This window comes from Puma concolor, chromosome B4 (genome assembly GCF_028749965.1).
Source record: "Puma concolor isolate L17-30 chromosome B4, mPumCon1.1.hap2, whole genome shotgun sequence".
Lineage (NCBI taxonomy): Eukaryota > Metazoa > Chordata > Mammalia > Carnivora > Felidae > Puma > Puma concolor.
This window is the reverse complement of record NC_141673.1, coordinates 60,688,963-60,714,690: the sequence shown is the minus strand read 5'-3', so window position 1 is coordinate 60,714,690 and position 25,728 is coordinate 60,688,963. Positions and strand designations below refer to the sequence as shown.

At 35.8% G+C, this 25,728-nt stretch overlaps 1 protein-coding gene and 1 pseudogene across 1 annotated transcript; both read left to right on the top strand.

Annotated features, from left to right (window-relative positions):
* The first annotated feature begins 15 nt into the window (after nucleotides 1-15).
* On the top strand, nucleotides 16-963 carry LOC112863642 (olfactory receptor 6C2-like). Its single transcript, XM_025926799.2, has one exon. It carries the CDS (start codon nucleotides 25-27, stop codon nucleotides 961-963), a length of 939 nt encoding a protein of 312 aa, XP_025782584.1. The 5' UTR covers nucleotides 16-24.
* A 1,846-nt stretch (nucleotides 964-2,809) lies between these two features.
* LOC112863738 (olfactory receptor 6C2-like) lies at nucleotides 2,810-23,421 on the top strand (annotated as a pseudogene).
* The last annotated feature ends 2,307 nt before the right edge of the window (nucleotides 23,422-25,728 follow it).

The window sequence follows — 25,728 nt, the reverse complement described above, 5'->3', positions numbered from 1 at the left end:
GCAAGAGACAAGAAATAATCAAAGATGAGAAACCAAACCACACTTACGACTTTCATCTTGCTGGGACTGACAGATGACACTCGACTGAAAATTTTGCTTTTTATCTTTCTATTTCTTTCCTACATATTGAGTGCATCTGGAAACCTAACCATCATCACCCTCACTCTGATTGATTCTCACCTTAAAACACCGATGTATCTTTTCCTCCAAAATTTCTCCTTCTTAGAAATTTCATTCACAACTGCTTGTATCCCCAGGTTCTTATATAGCATATCATCTGGTGACAAGTCCATTACCTATAATGCTTGTGTCAGTCAACTGTTGTTTACAGACCTCTTTGCAGTAACAGAGTTTTTTCTCCTGGCCACCATGTCCTATGATCGCTATGTGGCCATCTGCAAACCACTGCATTACATGACCATTATGAACAGCAGAGTCTGCAAGAACTTCATCCTCTTTTGTTGGGTAGCAGCACTGATCATCATTCTCCCACCACTCAGTCTAGGTTTGGACCTGGAATTCTGTGATTCAAACATCATTGATCATTTTTGCTGTGATCCATCTCCTATCCTGAAGATCTCTTGCTCAGATACATGGTTGATAGAGCAGATGATTATAGTATGTGCTGTGTTGACATTCATTATCACCCTCATGTGTGTAGTTCTTTCCTACATATATATCATCAGGAGCATTCTAAAGTTTTCCTCTGCCCAGCAAAGAAAAAAGGCCTTTTCCACTTGTTCTTCCCACATGATTGTTGTTTCCATTACTTATGGTAGCTGCATCTTCATTTATGTCAAACCTCCAGCCAAGGATGAGGTGGCTATTAATAAAGGGATTTCACTCCTTATTACTTCTATCTCACCAATGCTGAATCCCTTTATTTACACACTGAGAAACAAGCAAGTGAAGCAAGCTTTTCATGACTCAATTAAAAAAACTGCATTCCTCTCAAAGATGTAAAGGAGAAATGAGTCAATGAATCCAAAAGGGAAGGTGAATACACACAAAACCTGAAGCTTTATATATATACTATTTGTCTCTGTATCACTTATTCTCCAGTCATACTGACACTCTCACTTTCTTTTTAAGCTTGCTAACTGTGAACCCTATTCCATTTTTCACTCTCCACTAAAACTAAACTCTGGGGGCACCTGGGTGGCTCAGTCAGTTAAGCGTCTGACTTCGGTCAGGTCATGATCTCACAGCTTGTGAGTTCAAGCCCCATTTCGGGCTCTGTGCTGACAGCTCAGAGCCTGAAGCCTGCTTCAGATCATGTGTCTCCCTCTCTCTCTGCCCCTCTCCTGCTCACACTCTGTCTGTCTCTCCCTCAAAAATTAATAAATGTTAAAATATTTAAAAAAAAAACTAAACTCTGAAGATATTTACTCTTACTATCTGACAGATATTGATGTTTGCCAAACATGCTGGTTGTTATCCCTAGCAACACAGTAGACCACATTTTTCTGCCATAGTTCTACACTGTTAGGTGTGTCTAAGTACCCAAGTTATAGTTACCATAATGGCTGTGGAAGTGATGAGCACCATTTCTAGACCTGGCCTGTAAAACATACAATATGTGATTCACCATTCATGCCTTTTCCCCACCTATCAGTCAGATGCCCATGTTTAAATGACTTTTGTAAGCTTTGCATTGGTAATGAATGAGGTTGATTCTCCCTCTCAGCTATAAGTCTCCATCCAAAGCACAGACAGTCACAGCAAGCCTGATAAATCTTTTCCTCTGCCCCCACCTCCACTCAGTTGTCACTAGATTTGACAGGTGAAGTATCACAGAAATATCCCTGGTACTTAGCAAGGGGGCCATATTCACAGCTTAGGTCTATTCTGGTTAAATGAATGAAATGATGACCCACCTTAAAGTACCATTAGAAGTATGTACTGTTAAATTTAATGGTATGGATACTATCTTGACTATTGGCATCTTCCTCCTCAGACACTCTTAAACTCAAATCTAGCCCAAAACAACCATATGAGTATTAAAAATAATATACACAAAGTTGTGAAGTTTTAATACTACCCACCCCTCTTTCACATCTTCTGGTCCTATAAACCTTTCCAGCAAAGTGCCTGTGTTACTTCCTCTTATACCTACTGTGAGGGGGCAATCATTTAAATAAAATTCCAGCCTTTTAATGTTTGTCAAGCACTTTTTTTGAATGACTGGTGTTTAAATTGCTGTCTCCCATTTTCAAGGAGTCCATTGCATTGAGGGCATTTGGGAATATGTCTATGTAATATTTTCTTTTTCTTGACTTTTTATGTACATTGGTGGAAGTAATGTAACTGTATTAGAAGAAATCTATTCAAGATACCCTACAAGGGATTGTGCAAGTAGATGTTGGTCTTTCAATAACTTGCAGAGACCATAAGCTTAACTGAGGGAGTAAATTTAGCCCCCTGTACAAAAATTTACCATTCTAAGTCACAACCCTCACTACATTTGAAACGCTTACAAGCTTGGATAAGTTGAATAAATCTGAATGAGTATTTTAAGATGTGCATGTGGAGTTAAAGTAGGTTTCTCACACATTACAACTGATATTTCACTCTTAATTCTTTAGGGACATCCTATAATTGATCTCTTTTTCATCTTACTCTTCAAAAGTATGTTTCTCTGAAAGTCTGTCTTTAATTAATCCCTTTTAAAGGACTTCACCAGGTCATGTCTTCCTTTCTGCTACCACATACTCTGCCCCCTGAGTCCTAGGTCACAGTTTGAACCAACACCACCAAGGTCAGATTGTCACTGCTCTGCACCCCACACCCTGGGGCCTCAGATGCAGCTATGACTAGATTGTCACTGCTCTGTGTCCAGCCCTCTGAGGCACTGCTGCACCCTCCCTGGATGTGGAAACACTGCACACACCTAGCTGGCACCCTCATGGCCATTTGGAGGAGCAAGTCTTTTCCCACCAAAGCCAGTTTAAAAGGTTCCAAGTGGCAGCTGCTCCCTCAGATTTGTAGACATCAGTGCAAAGCCAGTAGAAACATGAAAAGGCAAAGAAACAGGACACCATCAAGGGAGCGCAGTAATTTTCCAGTAACTGAGACCAAAGAAATGAAAATCTACAAGTTCTGTTAAACAGAATTCAAAACAATTATTTTAAAAAGGATAAATAAGTTGTGAGGATCTAATGTATAGTATAGATAATATTTAATAATACTGTATTACACACTTAAAATTGGCTGAGAGTAGATCTTAAGCATTCTCACTGCAAAGATTAACTATATAAGGTGATGGATGTGTTAATTAACTTGATTTTGGTAACCACCTACAACATACATATGTATCAAATTATCAAGTTAAGCACTTTATATATTTTATTGCCAATTATTCCTAACATATCAGGAAAAAACAGACATGTATACAAAAAAATAATTCATCAATTAATTATAAAAATAGAAACAGAAAAGCCCATGAGATATAAAAACAAAAGAATCATAAAAATCTGAGAGGTATTTCTTAAAACTATCAACATAGTTATCACTTTGCCTTTTCTTTCATTAGAAGATTTTTCTTTTTTATTATCTGAATATGTTACACTAAGCATTACACATTTTGCAGGATTAATAAATCAGAAAAACTATCCTTATCATCTTAAAAATATTTATCATGATATTGAAATAAAATAAAACAAAGTTGACTTTTGCCTTGCAATCTATTAGTTATTAGTATAGACATGGCCTACCTCTGATGTTAACGTTATTTGTATATGTGTCTCTCAGGACATTTTCCCCAGTTCTGTTTCTTCCCCCTCTAGATTCCCGGTCTTACATAAGAGATTTATTAGTAATGTTTAGGACAGAACTACCAAGGACATGTTTGTTTCTTTCACTTAACTGAAAATTAGGTCAATTTTGTCAATTTAGAAAAATTTATCTCTGCTAGAAATATCAAAAGATCAATTTTTCCAAAACAGAGATCTTTACCTACCCATTTAAACTATTATAAGCTTTGTGGTTAGGAGGGTAGAGAAATATTTCCTGGGCTCATGAGGAGGCAGGCTTTCTGCTGAAAAAATGTTCATCTTCTGTGGGTGGTGAAACACTGGTGAGCTCTATGTGTGAGTCTGTATTCACAGAAGGTGAATTTTATGAAAGGTTTCAACAACCATTTATGAAGTGTGCCTTTCAACATGAGTGACAAATATATGACAGTCACTGACAACCTATTTTTGTGTATTTTTTTTTTCAACGTTTATTTATTTTTGGGACAGAGAGAGACAGAGCATGAACGGGGGAGGGGCAGAGAGAGAGGGAGACACAGAATCAGAAACAGGCTCCAGGCTCTGAGCCATCAGCCCAGAGCCCGACGCGGGGCTCAAACTCACGGACCGCGAGATCGTGACCTGGCTGAAGTCGGACGCTTAACCGACTGCGCCACCCAGGCGCCCCTATTTTTGTGTATTAAGACAATGAACATTGTCTACACATCATAGAATTTGGGGCAACCCTCCTAAGCATCCTCTACCACAATCTCACCCTCATTTTAAACAAAAACTATGCCTAAAACATGTAAATTTTATCTCCATTGAGAGACTTATTTGCTGACGTTTTATCACTGGGTGACCCTGCCCTCTCACATTTTCATGTAAATTCAATTTTTAATCTCTATATCATAATATCAATGTCAATATCATGAAAGTGTTCTTAATAGTGTGAAATATTAACAGCTGGGAGAAAATGGTGGTATTTCTTGAAGAAAAGATACCATCCTCAGTACATGCAAGCTGAACGAGGTGACTTGGAAGGAGTTATTTATTTGGAATTGTAGTGACAGGAACTGAGGAAACATGTCTAGGCTGCAGACACAATCCCTTTCTATACCACCACTAGAAATGCCGTGTTGTGCCTACGTCCCCTAACCTGGTATTGAAGTGCCAAGGTTAACTTTTAGACAAACTGTGACCTGTTCTTTCCCTCATTTTGCTTTTCTATATTCTTTAAACTAAGCTACAGGACTAGATACACAGTGGGAACTGATACCTGCCTTTCCTAATTATGAAGAAAGAAACTTTTTAAAGTAACAAAGTGAAACTTCATGTAACCATCTAATTGGGACCTCTACAGCAAAAACCTTTTAATTCAACAATGTTGGAAAATGACAAAGTATGCAGTGATTGAAGATAGGAAATATTTGAGCCAGCTGCTATGTAAGTAATCAGATCAGAGAGAGGACCAAATATGTAATACTTATTGACCCAAACAAAGAATTTCAAATAATTGAATCACTATGTTGTACACCTGAAACTGACATAATATTGTATGTCAACTATATTTACATAAAATATTTTCATAAAAAATTTAATAAATAAAAATACATTATTGCTTATAAGAAAAGCTAACCATTATCTAAGCTTTCAGCAAGTCATAATCTTTTTGCTGCTGGAGAGCCTCACCTTGATATTGATAACTGTTAACTGATAGGGGTGGTGGTTGCTGATGTTTGGGGTGACTATTGCAATTCCTTACAATAAGAAATGAAGTTTGCCACATCAGTTAATTCTTTTCACAAACAATTCTCTGTAGCATGTGATGCTGTTTGATAGCACTTTACCCACAGTATAACTTTCAAAACTACAGTCAATCCTCTCAAACTTTGCCACTGCTTTATCAATAAGTTTATGTAATATTCTAAATCTTTTTATTTCTTTTTTTTTTTTTTTTTTTTTTAACGTTTATTTTTGGGACAGAGAGAGACAGAGCATGAACGGGCGAGGGGCAGAGAGAGAGGGAGACACAGAATCGGAAACAGGCTCCAGGCTCTGAGCCATCAGCCCAGAGCCTGACGCGGGGCTCGAACTCACGGACCGCGAGATCGTGACCTGGCTGAAGTCGGACGCTTAACCGACTGCGCCACCCAGGCGCCCCTAAATCTTTTTATTTCAATGATCTTCACAGCATCTTTATAAGGAGTTGGAGAAACCACTCAAGAAACCACTTTCCTTGCTCATCCATAAGAAATAACTACATCCAGGAAAGTTTTATCATGAGATTGTAGAAACTTAGTTATGTCTTCAGGCTCTACTTATTCTTGTTTTCTTGTTATTTCCACTACAACTATAGTTACTTCCTCCACTGAAGTCTCATACCTCTCAAAGACACCCATGAGGATTAGAATCAACTTTATCCAAATTCCTATTCATGTTGATATTTTGACGTCTTCCCATGAATCATGAATGTTCTTAATGGCATCTAGAATGGTGAATCCTTTCCAGAAGGTTTTCAATTTGCCCAGATCCATAAGAAGAATCATTCTCGTGGCAGGTGGGTGGTTCAGTCAGTTAAGCATCCAACTTTGGCTCAGGTCATGATCTCACCATTTGTGAGTTCAAGCACTGCATCAGGCTCTGTGCTGACAGCTCAGAGCATGGAACCTGCTTCAGATTCTGTGTCACCCTCTCTCTCTCTCTCTGCCCCTCCCCTGCTCATGCTCATTTGCTCTCACTCTCTCTCTCAAAAATAAACATTAAAAAAAATTTTAATTAAAAAAAAGAATCATTCTCTATGGCAGCTCAAGCCTTATGAAATGTATTGAATGATAAAACTTGAAAGTCAAAATTACTCCTTGATCCATGGGTTTCAAAATGTATGTTGTGTTAGAAGGCATGAAAACAATATTAATCTTATAGTAAATCTCCATCAGCACTCTTGGATACATTGTCAATGAGCAATAATATTATGAAAGAAAACTTTTTTCTGAGACCTAGGTCTCAACAATGGGGTTCAAAATATTCCATAAACCATGTCATAAACACATGTGCCGTCATCCAGGCTTTGTTGTTCCATTCATAGAGCACAGGCAGAGTAGATTTAGCATAACCCTTAAAAGCCCTAGGATTTTCAGAATGGTCACGGATCACTGGCTTAGACTTCAAGTCACCAGCTACATTAGCCCCTAACAAGAGAAAGTCAGCCTGTCCTTTCAAGTTTTAAATCCAGACATTGGCTTCTCCTCTCTAGTTATGAAAATCCTAGACAGTATCTTCTTTCAATATAAGGCTATTTCATCTACATTGAAAATCTGATGTTTAGTGTAGCCACCTTCATTAATGATCTTAGCTAGACCTTCTGGATAACTTGCTGAAGATTCCACATCAGTAGTTGCTGCTTCACCCTGTACTTTTATGTTATGGAAATGGCTTCTTTTCCTAAACTTCATGAACTAACGTCTACATTTTCTAACGTGAACTAACTAGCTACATTTTCTTCTGTAGCTTCCTCACCTCTTAGCCTTCAAGGAATCGATGACAATTAGGGCCTTGCTCAGATTATGCTTTGGTTTAAGGAAATATTGTGGCTGGTTTCACCTTCTATCCAGACCACTAAAACTTTCTCCATATCAACTATAAACCTGTTTCTTTCTTATCATTTGTATGTTCATTTGGAATAGCACTTTAGTTTTCTTCAAGAACTTTTCTCTGCTTTCACAGCGTGACTAAATATTTGGTACAAGAGGCTTAGCTTTCAGCTTATCTTGGCTTTTGACAGTCCTTCCTTACTTAGCCTAATCATTTTTAGCTTTTGATTCATAATGAAACGTGTGACTCTTCCTTTTACTTGAACCCCTTGAGGCCACTGTAGGGTTATTAACTGGTTTATTTCAATATTGTGTCTCAGGGACTGGGGGTGGGGGCAGTGGAGAGAGAGATAGATGGTGAAATGGCCAGTGGTAGAGCAGTCAGAAAACACACAGGATTTGCATTCAGCATCTTGCATATACACTCATGAAATACAACTATACAATTATGAAAACTAGAGCACAACCACTAGAGTCAGGGATCCTTAATTTCAATCCAAACTTCACCAATTTCTAGATGCACGACATTACACAATTTGCACAACTATAATTTGATTTCTTGATCTGCAAACAGTGATAACAATTATAACTGTGGCATACAGCTATGAGATAATGCCTATAAAAATCTTTCTCTGGAGGTGCCTGGTGGCTCAGCCAGTTAAGCATCTGACTCTTGGTTTGGGCTCAGGTCATGATCTCACAATTTGTGAGTTGGAGCCGCGCACTGGTCTTCACTCTAACAACGTAGAGCCTGTTTGGGATTCTCTCTCTTGCTCTCTCTCTCTGCCTCTCCCCTGCTTGCTCTCTCTCAAAATAAATAAACTTAAAAAAAAAAAAAAAAGCTTTCTCTGATCAGCATAACCCCACTAGGAGCAGATTCTCCACAGGCTATAGCAACAAAGTGGTTATGAACTATACCTCCCATTCACTTCCCTGGTGGCAATGAGGCCCAGCAGGGAGGTAATCATAAACCCTTACTCAGGCAATGAGGCTATGAGAGTCACTGCCCTTCTTCCAATGGGAAGGTGTCAGTGGGGCTGATGGGACCTGAAATTCCACTCCACTTGTCAGCAATAAGGCAATATGACTCAATGCACCAATTTTACCAGGTTGGTGCTGGCAGGGCTTAATGTGAAACTACGTGAACACCCACCCAGCCCTCATGCTACACTTCAACAAGGAAACTGCCTGCAAAAAAAAAAAAAAGAATAAAATGGCTCCAGAGTCTTATAATACAATACCCAATATGCCCAGGATATAACAAGAAAATCACTTGTCATACCAACAACCAGGAAAATTACAACACAAATGTGAAGAGGCAGCAAATATTAACATTGAAATGAGTCAGATGTGGATTTATCTGACAATAATTTTTAAAAAGCCATCATGAAATTACCTCAACAAGCAATAACAAATTCTCTACAACCAAACACACAAAAAAATTTTTTAAATCTCTTTAAATCAAATGTAAATTACAGTATTATAAATAAATAGTCAAGGTGAAAAACTTGCTGGATGGGCTTAATTCTAGAGTAGTGATCACAGAGGTGAGAACTGGAGATCTGAGGACAGACTGATATAATTTACTCAATTTGAAAAATAGGAAGAAAACACAGAAAAATAACTGAAGAGAGTCTCAGGGACCATTAGGGTAATAATAAAACAGTTAATATCCCTACAATCAGATTTCCAAAAGAGGAGAATGAGTGTAGAACTGAAAGAATACTTGAAGAAATAAGGCTGGAAACTTCCCAAAATTGGCAAAAGACATTATACTGTAATTACACTCTGAATTCCTGTATAGACATTCTCAAAGGAAAGCTGAGATGTGTTCCCAACAAATCTAAAGAAATTTCCCAGATAAACAGAACCCGAAAATTTGTAGCTAACAGAACTGCCCAAAAGAAACACTAAAAGGAAATCTTCCAGTTGAAATGAAGACATTAGACAATACCTAATCCAAAGAAATGAAGAGCACTAGTAATGGTAAATACATAGGGAAATAAAAAGGATAGTATAAATTATGTTTGTTTATAGTTCTTTTCTATCTTAATGAAGACAATTGCATAAAGCAATAATGAAATTGCATTCTAAGCTTTTTATGCCTGAAGATATGATGTTAGGATAATAGTAGTACTGAGGTAAGATGTATTGAGCTGTATTGAACACTTTTGCATACTATTGAAATTAATTTGGTTTATTGGAATTAGAGTGCAAAAGTTAAGATGCTCATTGAAATTCCCAGGATGACAACTAAGAAAACAAATCTAAAACATATAATGAAAAAAAAGAATTAAAAGGGAATACTAGAAAAATATTTATTTTTTAAGTTTTTATTCAAAGTCCAGTTAGTTAACATAAGTGTCATATTAGTTTCAAATGTACAATATAGTGATTCACCCTTCAATACAACACCCAGTGCTCATCACAACAAATATACTTCTTAATCCCCATCATCCATTTAACCCATCGCCCACTCACCTCCCCTCTGATAACCATCAGTTTGTTCTCCACAGTTAAGAATCTTTTGCTTGGTTTGCCTGGCTCTCTCTCTCTCTATCTCTCTCTCTCTCTCTCTCTCTTTCCCCTATGCTCATTTGTTTTGTTTCTTAAGTTCCACATGAGTGAAATTGTATGCTATTTGTCTTTGACTGACTTATTTCATTTAGCATAATACTCTCTACCTCCATTCATGTCATTGCAAATGTCAAGAGTTCATTCTTTTTTATGGCTGATCATCAGAGAAATACAAATCAAAACTACAATGAGGGGCGCCTGGGTGGCTCAGTCAGTTAAGCGTAGGACTTCAGCTCAGGTCATGATTGCACGATTCGTGAGTTCAAATCCCATGTCGGACTCTGTGCTGACAGCTCAGAGCCTGGAGCCTGCTTTGGATTCTGTGTCTCCCTCTCTCTCTGCCCCTCCCCACTCATGCTCTGAATCAATCTCTCTCTCTGTCAAAAATAAACATTAAAAATTTTTTAAAAACAATGAAATATCACCTCATACCTGTCAGAATGGCTAAAATCAACCAACACAAGAAACAACAGGTGTTGGTGACGATGTGGAGAAAGGGCAACTCTCTTGCACTCTTGGTAGGAATGAAACTGTATGTATATGTATATATATGTATATGTACATATATAATATTATATTATATTATATATGTACATATACATATATATACATATACATATACATATTTAGAGAGAGAAATATTGATTTAAAGCAAAAAGGGACTAATGAACAAATTAAGGAAGAAAAAAGACAGACACATAATAGTAAAATTATAAACATAAATCCTGCCTTATCATTAATTATATTAAATATAATGGAATAAAGCCTCAATCAACAGGCAGAAATTGACAGAATGCATTTTTAAAAATTATCTAACTCAATACTATCTACAAGACACAAACTTTAGATTCAAAGCCCAAGTAAGATTTAAGTAAGTGACTGAAAAAACATATACCACCTGAAAAAGAGCTGGCATAGCTATATTAAATATCAAACAAAAGAGGCTCTATGATGAAAATTATTACTAGAGTCAAAGAATGACATTTCATAATGATAAAATCCTTTCAGAAAGATATGATATTTATGAACATATCTTTAGCAAAAAAGCCCCAAAATATATGAAGCAAAAGCTCACAAAATGAAAGAAGAAATCGACAATTCAAAAATAATAGTTAGAAACCTCAATACTCCACTTTCAATAATGGATAGAACTAGGCAAAAGATTATCAAGTAAATCGAAGATATGAGTAACACTATACAACAACTAAACCTAACACCCACCAAACATCAAGATACACGTTCTTCTCAAACACATATGGAAATTCTCTAGGACAGATCATATACTAAGCAATATCACAAGAATTAAAAAAAGGATTAAATGACACAAATTATGTTCTCCAACTACAATGTAATAAAATTATATATCAACAAATGAAGAAAATTTGAAAAAATTACAATTAGTAAACAACACATTCCTAAATAGCCAATAGATTAAAGAATAAATCACATGAGAAATGAGAAAATACTTTTTGAGATGAATGAAAGCAAAAACACAGCATATCAAAACTTACAGGATATAGTTCAAGCAGGCTTGCAGAGAAGTTTATAGCAATAAACACCTATATTAAAAAATAAGAAAGATCTCGTATCAACGACCTAAACTTCCACTTTAAGAACCAAAACCAAAGCAAGCAAATGGAAGGAAATAATAATAATTAGGGCAGAAGTTAATATAGCCACTCCAGCTTACTTTTGATTAGTGGTAGCATGATATAGTTTTCTTTGTCCCCCTACTCTTCATCTGAATGTATATGTACAGTTGGTTCCTTGTAAACAACATATAGGAATATGTGAAGGGGAAGAAAGAATGGAACAGAAGACTTTGAAGTTTCTCACAGGGGTAGTGTTTTTTCATTCACTCTTACAATCTCTATCTTTTATTGATATATTAGACCATTAACATTGAAAGTGATTAGTCAGATCACGTCAAGCTCCCAAAGATCTATAAGGCAAATAAAAGTGACTCCTAAATGTCAGGTGTTTGGCAAATGTTCTTCCTTCTGCCCTATTTTAATCGGCAGTAAAGAGTGTTCTATGGCCTATTTCCCCCTCCCAGGAGTTCCTGGCCCTTCTTTGCTTCCATTTTTTCCCACAATAATATAAAATTATATAAAAGTTAAGATAAAAACAGGGATCCAGAACAAATAAGAAATGATTGTCCTCTAAGCAACATAAGTAAAATAGACACCAAAAATATCTTAAATGTCCCCCGCACACATTCTGCAGGAATCCTGGCTATCATATCTTTCCTGTGTGTTCTTGTACTACTCCTTTCATGCTCTGCCCATAATGTATCTTTATGCAAAATTTAATTTATTCTAAAATACTGTCTAATAACCAAAAAAAACCTCCCCATGCAAAGACTGTGTCCCTAGGAAGAAAAAAAAGGAGAGAATACTTCCATACTGCTTTCAGCTTCCAGTAGCCCCTGGAATTCTTTGACTTATAGCAGCATAGTTTCTAACCTCTGCCTCCATCTTCACATGGCTTCCTTCCCTATGTATCTTTGTGTATTCTTCTCTTATTATTGGAATCATTGGAACTAGAGTCTTCTCAAAATTTCTAGCTTAATTGCATCTTCAAAGAGCTTTCTCCAAAGAAGGTCACAATTGCAGGTTCTGCAGATTAGAACTTGGACAACTCTTTTTCAGGGGCACTATTCAATCCACTATAATGGTCAACTGATTTACAACAAGGTACCATGACAAATCATTTTAAAAAAATAATATTTGCAACAAATGATGCTAGACAACTGGATATCCATATGCCAAAAAAAAAAAAAAAAAAGAATTCAGACATCTTTCTCATGCATATATAAAATTTGCTCAAAATGAGTCATAGAATTAAACGTAAAAGCTAAAATTCTAAGGGCACTTTGTGACTCATTTGAGTGTCCACCTCCTGATTTCGGCTCAGGTCATGATCCCAGGGTCGTGGGATCAATCCCCACATTGGGCTCCACACTCAGCATGGAGCCTGCTTGGGATTCTCTCTCCCTCTCTCTCCCTCCCTCCCTCCTTCCCTCTGCTCCTCTCCCATTCTTGTGCTGTCTCTCTCTCAAATAAATAAATAAATAAAGCAAGCTGAAATTTTAAAACTCTTAGAAGAAAACATACAGTAAATCCTTGTGACCTTGCATTAAAAATGGTTTCTTAGATATAACACCAAAAGCACAACTGATATAAGCATAAATCAATTTGACAACATCCAAATTAATTTTTTCTGTTGTTGAAGGGACATCATTCAAAAACTGGAAAACCCATTCGATGGAAGAAAATATTCAAAACTCATATTTGATGGGAGACTATATCCAGAGTATATAAAGAACTGTTACAACTCCATAATAGGAAAAGAAGCCAATCTAAGAATGGGCAAAGGACATACATGAATACCCCACCAAAAGATAGGCAAATGTCACCCGGATCCAACAATACATTAAAAAATTTATTCACCACGACCAAGCGAGGTTTATACCTGAGATGTAGGGCTGGCTCAATATCTGCAAAACAATTAATGTGATTCATCATGTCAATAAAAGAAAGGACAAGAACCATATGATCCTCTCAATAGATGCAGAGAAAGCATTTGACAAAATACAGCATCCTTTCTTGATAAAAACCCTCAACAAAGTAGGGATAGAAGGAGCATACTTCGAGATCATAAAACCCATATACGAGCGACCCAACGTTAATATCATCCTCAATGGGGAAAAACTGAGAGCTTTCCCCCTAAGGTCAGGAACAAGACAGGGATGTCCACTCTCACCACTGTTATTCAACATAGTATTGGAAGTCTTAGCCTCTGCAATCAGACAACACAAAGAAATAAAAGGCATCCAAATCAGCCAAGAGGAGGTCAAGCTTTCACTCTTTGCAGATGACATGATACTCTATATGGAAAACCCAAAAGATTCCACCAAAAACTGCTAGAACTGATTCATGATTTCAGCAAAGTTGCAGGATATAAAATCAATGCACAGATATCGGTTGCATTCCTTTACACCAAAAATGAAGCAACAGAAAGAGAAATCAAGGAATCGATCCCATTTACAGTTGCACAAAAAAACCCTAAAATACCTAGGAATAAATCTAACCAAAGAGCTGAAAAATGTATACACTGAAAACTGTAGAAAGCTGATGAAAGAAATTGAAGACAACACAAAGAAATGGAAAAAGATTCCATGCTCCTGGATAGAAAGAAAAAATATTGTTAAAATGTCGATACTACCCAAAGCAATCTACATATTCAACGCGATCCCTATCAAAGTAACACCAGCATTCTTCACAGAGCTAGAACAAATAATCCTAAAATTTGTATGGAACAGGAAAAGACCTTGAGTAGCCAAAGCAATCTTGAAAAAGAAAACCAAAGCTGGAAGCATAATAATCCCAGACTTCAAGCTGTATTACAAAGCTGTAATCATCAACGCAGTTTGGTACTGTTACAAAAACAGACACTCAGATCAAGGGAACAGAATAGAGAACCCAGAAATGGACCCACAAACATATGGCCAACTAATCTTTGACAAAGCAGGAAAGAATACCCATGGAATAAAAACAGTCTCTTCAGCAAGTGGTGCTGGGAAAACTGGATAACGACACACAGAAGAATGAACCTGGACCACTTTCTTACTCCATACACAAAAATAAACTCAAAATGGGTGAAAGACCTTAATGTAAGACAGGAAGCCATCAAAATCCTCGAGGAGAAAGCAGACCAAACCTCTTTGATCTTGGCCACAGGAACTTCTTACTCAACACGTCTCCGGAGGCAAGGGAAACAAAAGCAAAAATGAACTACTGGGACCTCATCAAAATAAAAAGCTTCTGCACAGCGAAGGAAACAATCAGCAAAACTAAAAGGCAACCGACAGAATGAGAAGATATTTGCAAATGACATATCAGATAAAGGGTTAGTATCCAAAATCTATAAAGAACTTATCAAACTCAACACCCAAAAAAATAATCTAGTGAAGAAATGGGCAAAAGACATGAATAGACACTTCTCCAAGGAAGACATCCAGATGGCCAACCAACACATGAAAAAATGCTCAGCATCACTCATCAACAGGGAAATACAAATCAAAACCACAATGAGCTACCACCTTACATCTGTCAGAATGGCTAACATTAACAACTCAGGCAGCAACAGATGTTGGCGAGGATGCGGAGAAAGAAGATCTCTTTTGCATTGTTGGTGGCAATGCAAGCTGGTGCAGCCACTCTGCAAAACAGTATGAAGGTTCCTCAAAAAACTAAAAATAGAACTACCCTATGACCCAGCAATTGCACTACTAGGCATTTATCCAAGGGATACAGGTGTGCTGTTTCGAAGGGACACATGCACCCCATGTTTATATCAGCACTATCAACAATAGCCAAAGTATAGAAAGAGCCCAAATGTCCATCGCTGGATGAATGGATAAAGATGTGGTATATATACACAATGGAGTATTACTTGGCAATCAAAAATAATGAAATCTTGCCATTTGTAACTACATGGATGGAACTGGAGGGTTATGCTATGTGAAATTAGTAATCAGAGAAAGACAAAAATCATATGACTTCACTCATATGAGGACTTTAAGAGACAAAACAGATGAACATAAGGGAAGGGAAACAAAAATAATATAAAAACAGGGAGGGAGACAAAATAGAAGAGACTCATAAATATGGAGAACAAACTGAGGGTTGCTGGAGGGCTTGTGGGAGGGGAGATGGGCTAAACAGATAAGGGGCATTAAGGACTCTACTCCTGAAATCATTGTTTCACTATATGCTAATTTGGATGTAAATTTTAAAAAATTAAAATAAAAAAAAGATAGGCAAATGTCAAATAAGCATATTAAAAATGAACATCTTATGTAATTAAGGAATTATAAATCTAAACAACAGTGAGATGTTACTACACACCTACTAAAATGGCCAAAATTAAAGACTCATCAGGGCACCTGGGTGGTTCAGTTAAGCCTCCAACATCTGTGAATTTGAGCCCCACATTGGTCTCTGTGCTGACAGCTCAGAGCCTGGAGCCTGCCTCAGATTCTGTGTCTCCCTCTCTCTCTGCCCCTCCCCCACTCATACTTTGTCTCTCTCTTTCAAAAATAATAAACATTTAAAAAAATAAAAAGTAAAAAGACCCATCACGCTAAGGGTTGGCATTAATGTAAAGCAACTGGAACTCTCATACAAATAAAGGGAATGTAAAATGCTAAAGGAATGTTAGAAAAGTTTGACAGATTCTTTAAAAGTTAAATGCATGCCTAACTTATAAACTAACGAACCATCCTACTTCATTCCAAAGTATTTACTGAAGACAAATAAAAGTATATTTCCATACTACTAATCTATTATACAATTATTTCCAGTAGCTTTATTTGTAATATTCACAAACTGAAAGACCCAACAGATCCAACAACATTGAAATACTGCTCAGAAATAAAAAGGAAAGAACAATTAACACATAAAAACAAGGATTATTAAATTCATTCTCAGTATATTCATTCTCTCAGAGACAATCTTGCATTATTGTATTTACTTAAACTTCTACAAGAAATCAAACTAATCTGTAGTTACAGACAACTTATCAGTGGTTGCCTAAGACCTGGAGGAACACACAGAAGGCACAAGGGATTACAAAGACGAGCAAGAACATTTTTAGAGGTGATGGACATGTTCACTCTTTTGATTCTTAATGTTTTCACAAAACTTATCAAGTTGTACACTGCAAATATGTACAATTTATTATATGTTTAGTTTCCTTCAATAAAGCTACTAAGAAAGCTAAGAAAATGAACTAAATAACCTGATGCTTGTCCTCTTGTCTCTAAGGACACTGGAGCCAAAGCAGCCCTTGTTAGTTATTTGTTTTCACTAAATAAAATTATTCCAAAGATTCATTAGGGACTTTTCAGGGCAAATCACCAAGGACCTCCTGTTTATTCATTTATTTGCAGGTAGAGCAAAAAAAAAAGGTTGGGGGGGCGTGTGTCAAGGTATCTGTCCCTGTCCAGGGATATTGAAATACCAACTCTTTCAAAAGAGGTGAGAGCTTCTAGCATTGCACTACCATTAAGATCATTATCCCCCTTTTAAATGTTAAAATGTAAAAGATAGTATTTCTTAGGCCTTCTATGAGAAAACCAATCCAATTTGTTGGACACAGCAATCTCATTTTCCTACATGTTCACAGAACCCATGAGAGTAAATGTGGATGCATTAGCAAAAATGAAAAGTTCCCAAGAAAATCTTCATCAAACCTACCATTTCAACTGTCTTTAAGAATTACCATATTCAAACAACTTAAATTATTATCGTCTGACATAAAAGTATGATAAATTTTGCAAAATTAGTAATATTTCCCTTTGTGAAAATTTGGCCATATTTTTCTCTGAGAAGAAAATTTTTCACTTGCCTGTATTAAAATCAGATATGCAAGTTATAACATATATTTTATAAAGCCTCCAAAAATATATGAGATTTTTCAAGAGTAAATTGGTGGATATATAAATAAAAATCCTAATATAAGATATATCCAGAAATAACATCAGCTATACTATCAACCTCATATTGTAAAATTAAAACACCCAGTGTGTGTGTGTGTGTGTGTGTGTGTGTGTGTGTGTGTGTATTTCTCCCTTTATCACTCTAAATCCGGGTACAGAAATATCACTCAATAAAAATCTCTGCCTCCTTTCAAATATTTATTGAAAGATAAACTGAAATCAATTGGTTATATCTCACTCTCAGTTTCTGGATTCCATTTTTAATGCTGTGTAATATCTTATGAGAAAAAAAATGTTTTGAGCATTAATGCCTATAGCATGTTGAGCTAAGGGTATATAGTGATGTATATGTAGCCTGAGAGATGAAGAGAAAGGATGAGAGAGAAGTAGGTAGAATGCAGCAATCATTCTCCACTACTGCTGAATTTAATCTTTTACATTTGTTGACTATGTCCCCAGATTCTCTGGAAGTGTTCTAGTTTTCAAGCAAACCATGAGCCTGAGTCAGCATTTCTTTTTTATTTTTTACTGTGCTATTTTTTTTAATTTTTTAATTTTTTTAATATATGAAATTTATTGTCAAATTGGTTTCCATACAACACCCAGTGCTCATCCCAAAAGATGCCCTCTTCAATACCCACCACATACCCTCCCCTCCCTCCCACCTCCCCATCAACCCTCAGTTTGTTCTCAGATTTTAAGAGTCTCTTATGCTTTGGCTCTCTCCCACTCTAACCTCTTTTTTTTTCCTTCACCTCCCCCATGGGTTTCTGTTAAGTTTCTCAGGATCCACATAAGAGTGAAAACATATGGTATCTGTCTTTCTCTGTATGGCTCATTTCACTTACCATCACACTCTCCAGTTCCATCCACGTTGCTACAAAGGGCCATATTTCACTCTTTCTCATTGCCACGTAGTACTCCATTGTGTATATAAACCACAATTTCTTTATCCATTCATCAGTTGATGGACATTTAGGCTCTTTCCACAGTTTGGCTATTGTTGAGAGTGCTGCTATAAACATTGGGGTACAAGTGCCCCTGTGCATCAGTACTCCTGTATCCCTTGGGTAAATTCCTAGCAGTGCTATTGCTGGGTCATAGGGTAGGTCTATTTTTAATTTTTTGAGAAACCTCCACACTGTTTTCCAGAGAGGCTGCACCAGTTTGCATTCCCACCAACAGTGCAAGAGGGTTCCTGTTTCTCCACATCCTCTCCAGCATCTAGAGTCTCCTGATTTGTTCATTTTGGCCACTCTGACTGGCATGAGGTGATATCTCAGTGTTGTTTTGAAATTGTATTTCCCTGATGAGGAGCGATGTTGAGCATATTTTCATGTGCCTGTTGGCCATCCGGATGTCTTCTTTAGAGAAGTGTCTATTCATGTTTTCTGCCCATTTCTTCACTGGATTGTTTTTCAGGTGTGGAGTTTGGTGAGCTCTTTATAGATTTTGGATACTAGCCCTTTGTCCGATATGTCATTTGCAAATATCTTTTCCCATTCCGTTGGTTGCCTTTTAGTTTTGTTGGTTGTTTCCTTTGCAGTGCAGAAGCTTTTTATCTTCATGAGGTCCCAATAGTTCATTTTTGCTTTTAATTCCCTTGCCTTTGGGGATGTGTCAAGTAAGAAACTGCTGCGGCTGAGGTCAGAGAGGTCTTTTCCTGCTTTCTCCTCTAGGGTTTTGATGGTTTCCTGTCTCACATTCAGGTCCTTTATCCATTTTGAGTTTATTTTTGTGAATGGTGTGAGAAAGTGGTCTAGTTTCATTCTTCTGCATGTTGCTGTCCAGTTCTCCCAGCACCATTTGATAAAGAGACTGTCTTTTTTCCATTGGATATTTTCCTGCTTTGTCAAAGATGAGTTGCCCATACTTTTGTGGGTCTAGTTCTGGGATTTCTATTCTATTCCATTGGTCTATGTGTCTGTTTTTGTGCCAATACCATGCTGTCTTGATGATTACAGCTTTGTAGTAGAGGCTAAAGTCTGGGATTGTGATGCCTCCTGCTTTGGTCGTCTTCTTCAAAATTACTTTGGCTATTCGGGGCCTTTTGTGGTTCCACATGAATTTTAGGATTGCTTGTTCTAGTTTCGAGAAGAATGCTGGTGCAATTTTGATTGGGATTGCATTGAATGTGTAGATAGCTTTGTGTAGTATTGACATTTTGACAATATTTATTCTTCCAACCCAGGAGCACGGAATGTTTTGCCATTTCTTTATGTCTTCTTCAATTTCCTTCATAAGCTTTCTATAGTTTTCAGCATACAGATCTTGTACATCTTTGGTTAGATTTATTCCTAGGTATTTTATGCTTCTTGGTGCAATTGTGAATGGGATCAGTTTCTTTATTTGTCTTTCTGTTGCTTCATTATTAGTGTATAAGAATGAAACTGATTTCTGTACATTGATTTTGTATCCTGCAACTTTGCTAAATTCATGTATCAGTTCTAGCAGACTTTTGGTGGAGTCTATTGGATTTTCCATGTATAATATCAGGTCATCTGGAAAAAGTGAAAGCTTGACTTCATCTTTAGCATTTCTTTATTGGATTGGTGACCATCACCCTGTGGATTTAACAGTATGTAATGGCAAACCTCCAGATGGGACTTTTTGCCTATCTCAGTATGAATAAAATATCCAGAAATAACATCACCTATACAATCGACCTCATATTGTAAAATAAAAGCAAAAGTATAACTTTAATGATGTGATTATTTTTTTAAAATGAAGAAAAATTGTTTACAAAGAAATAAATTGTGGTCCCAAGTGGAATTGCTTTCACTCACTGATGTGAGATTATAAGCATTGAAACACTGATTAAAAATTGGAAACATTCAAGCCTCCACTTTAGTAATTATTTCTCAATGCCTGAGAGAATTACTGTGGAGCAGCTTTTGACATACACTCAGCATCAAAAAAAAAATCATGGTCTCTAGATTTAACATTGCATTAATGGATAACAATGATGATAGAAACACAGTATCAATAAAAATACATTTACTTTTTTGAAAAACCAAAAGGAAGGGAAGGCAGTTATTACTTTCATCACAATTCTAAAGATCACCTCACAATGTGACTTAATAAAAATAGTCCTCTTTAAAAATAAAAGAAAAAAGATTCTAGAGTCAGAAATATAGAAAATTTAATTAGCATATTCAGCATCAGAGCAATATCAATTTAAGTCCAAGTATGAAAAAATAGTTTTGTTGTTGTGTTCCAAAAATTTGGGATAAATTTACTCAGAAAATATTCTTCAGAGATTGACAATATATGTGGAACTGTGCTAGATGTCACTGCTATCACAGTAAAAAAGACAATCTCAACAAATATATTTTCCCACTAAACATTAACATAGTGGCAAGTTTTGCTTGTTATATGAGCACAAGAGTGGGTGTGTAGGCTAAAATAGCCGTAAGAATTGCAAAAAACTTGCCAGGGGAAATGGTACTTCAACTGGAAATCAATGATAATTAGGCTTACTCAGTTAAGCTGGGGAACATGGGACAAAGTCTACAAAAGAAGTGCTTAGTAATACCTGGCACTGAATGCTTGTTAACAAATGGAACCTGGTAGCACACAGGGAAAGAGGGGAGGGTGCATACCATGTGAAAATCATGATTTCTGTTTTAGGCACATTGAAATGGAAATGCGTGTGATTTCTACAAACAGATATGTTTGGTCAGGGCTTCAATAAAAAGTAGATATGTTTGATAGCAAATTCAGTAGATTAGTCAGAAAAAAATCCATTACCAAAAATAGAAATTGAGTATTCATTAAGTGACATGTTACATAAAATTGTAGAAATTGTGGAGAAAACCATGACAGAGTATATGGTCAGAGGTGAAGAGGAATGAGTAGGTCCAAGGAATCAAAACAGGCAAAAAGGTAACCAAAAATCATGTGTATAATTTTTAGGTTAATTTATTAAAGCATTTCATAAATTTATACAAGAAAATTCTGTTTAAAAGGCTGTATTCTGCTTAATAGCTTGCACATTAATTGAGAAATGTAGAAAGAAAACAAGAATGATAGAGGAATACATAAGGAAGATTTAGCATGAATCATGAGAGAAAATACATTTATCCAAAAACAAAGACAAAGAAAAAAAATCTTGTTATAAAACCAAAGTAGAGACTCCAAATTCTGGTCAAGACTCTAGAATGAATTCAAATTATATACCATGTATTATCATTTGGATAAGGACCAAACTGTTAACTAAAAGCACAATTTTAATAATGCAGTTTTTTTACTTAGTTCTGAACAGGAAAGAATTTCGGGGAGCCAAATTACATTCTTGCTATCCACGAAATCACACCACATCAGCAGATAATCTAATCACATCCATATTGTGATTTAAAATATACGCAAACTGGTGCAACAACTCTGGAAAACAGTATGGAGTTTCCTCAAAGAGTTAAAAATAGAACAACCATACCACCCAATTGCGCTACTAGGTATTCACCCAAATGATACAAAAATACTGATTCAGAGAGGCAAATGCACCCTGATGTTTATAGCAGCATTGTCAATAATAGCCAAATTATGGAAAGAGCCCAAATGTCCATCGATTCATGGATGGATAAAGAAGATGTGACGTATTATATCTCACACACACACACACACACACACACACACACACACACACAGGAATATTCCTCAACCAACAAAAAGAACGAAATCAACATTTGCAATAACGTGGATGGAGCTAGGGTGTATTATCCTAAGTGAAATAAATCAGAGAAAGACAAATACCATATGATTTCACTCATATGTGGAATTTAAGAAACAAAACAGATGAACATAGGGGAAAGGAGAGAGAGGGAGAGAGACAAACCACAAAACTACAGAGAACAAAGTGAAGGTTGCTGGAGGAGAGGTGCACAGGGAGATGGGCTAGATGGGTGATGGGTATTAAGGAGGGCACTTCTTGTGACAAGCACTGGGTGTTACATGTAAGATGAATCACTAAATTCTACTCCAGAAACTATACTACACTATATGTTAACTAACTAGAATTTAGATAAAAACATGAAACAAATAATTAAAATATAATATGAAAATGTAGTGAAGGTAGAGTATAGCTGATTAAATTAGATTTTATCTATACAATAATTTCTCTGAATTATCAGGCATGCAGATTGGACAGAAGACATCAGTGATTAAAAACGCTACAGTAACAACATCCATTTTCTGGGACAGATGACCCTGAGCTGCAAGTTCTGATTTTTATCTTTCTATTTTTTACCTACATGCTGAGGGACCATCATCACACTCACTTTTGTGGATCCCTACCTTAAAACACCCACGTACTTTTTTTTCTTTTTTTTACAAAATTTCTCCTTCTTGGAGATCTCATTCACCACTGTCTGTATTTCCAGGTACTTGTATAACATAGCAACAGGTGACAAGGTCATTACCTATAATGCTCGTGTCATCCAAGTGTTTTTTACTCACCTCTTTGCAGTAACAGAATTTTTCTTGCTGGCCATCATGTCCTATGACCACTATGTGGCCATCTGCGAACCCTTGCATTGGGTAACCATCATGAGCAAGGAGTCTGCAGCAGTCTTATTTTTTCCTGCTTGTTGGCTGGATTGTTGGTCATAACCTCCCCCACTTAGTCTGGGGCTAAATCTGAAATTCTGTGACTCAAATTTTATTGATCATTTTCTCTGTGATGCTTCTCCCCTCCTAAAGATAGCATGTTCAGACACATGGCTCATGAAACAAACTGTTTTAATCTGTGCTGACCCCCATTTTGACCTTTATATATGTAGTTCTATCTTATATTATCAAAACAATTTTAGGATTTCCATCTGTTCAGCAAAGAAAAAAGGCCTTTTACACCTGTTCTTCCCACATGACTGTAGTTTTCATCACCTATGGCACATGCATGTTCATTTATATGACTCCTACAGCAAAAGAGAAAGTGACTATTCATAAAGCAGTTTCACTACTCACTTTTTCTGTTTCACCTACATTAAATCCATTTATTTATACACTGAGAAATAAGTAAAAAAAAGCCTCAGTGACTCAATCAAAAGAGTTGCAGCATTCTTAAAGAAGTAAAATAAAATAGCAGTCAATAAATGAAATTAAATAAAAGGTGTGGTGCTAAACATTTCTGTTAATGCTTATAATTTTATTTATCTTTTAATAATCTATATTTCAGTTATATGTGTCAGCTCCTTTTTCAATTTACTTGCATTGCACCTTAATGAGCTTATTTCTTTCCTTGATTGTTATTTAACTTCTTGTGGGAGACATCTCAGTAAAGAAAATGAAAGTGTACTTCTCATAAATTCATTTGTACATAAATATAACCCAATATAATAAATCTTATGCTATAATAAATCTATTCTTTAGTCTTCCATAAAACTGATAGCATAATACTGCTAATTATTATACCCAAGTGTGCATAAAACACTACAAAACCTCAAGTAAGAATTGAAATTTTATGATACAATAGTGAATAAAATAAGTGAGGGCATGATATAATAATACAAGGATCAATTGAGACACAAGATAATAGCGTTTCTATACTATAGGAAAATACATTAAAAAATTAAAAACGTTGGATAAAATCTCACAAATATTCTTTTAAACGTATAGCTAAGAGTAAAGGTTAAAATATGGGCAATCACAAGGTATCAGAGATACAGAATAATCAGAAATGAACATAAATAACCCCACCTATAACTTGTGGATTCCCAGGAAAGCAAAGAAAGGAGGATAAAGAGTGGCAAGGTGTTGAGTTATAGGTTACAGGGGCTTGGATTAAATGTCCATATGGAGAAGGGTACTGAAGTGTCAGGATGCAAGTGGTGAAAATGCATGAAGCTGACAAAATAGCCCAAAGTCAAGATTTTAAAAGCATGATTTAGAAGAAAAATTCCCATTTTTATGAAAAGACAATAATTTTCTCTAAGAAATTTTTCTGTCTCTCTTAAGTTATGAGCTATGGAGGAGGAGTTGGGAACCATTATGTTTCTCTAATAGCATTTATAGTCCAAATTCTATAAAAATAATCTACTAACACCATATATAAAGAATTAAACAGTGAATCCAAATATAACTGTTTGGAATTGAAGAAATACATATTCATTGAAATAGACACACTTCATGACAATTCATAAAAAAGCTATACACAGAAGAAATTAAAGAATTATTCATCCACAAATATATTCATTATTTTCAGAAATAAACAGAACAAAAAATAAAGCAACTCCTGCTCATTATAACATTTTAAAACTATAAAATTAATTAAAAGTATTAGAACATGATTTTATTAAGAAAAATAAATTTCAAAAGATAAATAAATCTCCAAGTTGATATTTTTAAAAAATTCAAATTAATGATTTTCCAAAAGCATAAATACAAAATAAACAAAAAATATATAAAGTTAAAAATCAGAAGGAAGATATGAATACTAATGCATACTTAGCATAACTTTATGGATAGTCTAGCACAATTCCACAACAAAATGTGAAGATCTAGAGCTAGAAACAAGGGTTAGACAAAATTTTGAAAATTAATTCAAAATGTGGAAAACTTAAATATATTAATTTCCACATAACATTTGGTAAGCAAATAAGATCTATGATTAAAAAGGCAAAAGGAGGAGCGCCTAGGTGGCTCGGTCGGTTAAGCGTCCGACTTTGGCTCAGATCATGATCTCACAGTCTGAGTTCGAGCCCCACGTCAGGCTCTGTGCTGACAGCTCAGAGCCTGGAGCCTGTTTCAGATTCTGTGTCTCCCTCTCTCTCTGCCCCTCCCCTGTTCATTCTCTGTCTCTCTCCGTCTCAAAAATAAATAAACTTTAAAAAAAGAATTTAAATAAATAAATAAATAGGCAAAAGGACCAGATTACAACCAACCATGGTAAAGCAATAATCTCATTAAGATTTCAATTATCTAAATAAAAAATAAAAAACTCTCCCTGATGAATTTTATGAATATTTGACAAAATATTTGACAAAATTTTTTTGTCAAAAAATATTTGACAAAAATCTGATTAAAACATTAAGGCAAACTGTTTAATTTTTGTTTCAATTATTGACTGATGAATGTAGTTAGACAATTTCAATTAGAATCCAACAAAATAACCAAAATTATACTATGGTCAACCAAGATTTATTCCAATTATAGAAAGGTGTAGATAATAGATATAAAGGATATAAAGGATAGATAGATCATGATGATAATAGATATGTAGGTAGATGGTAGACAAATGATAAATGATAGATACATTAGTAATAAAGTAATGATAGATAAAAAATATATACAGATATAGAAATATATATATGAAATATAGCCTGATTTT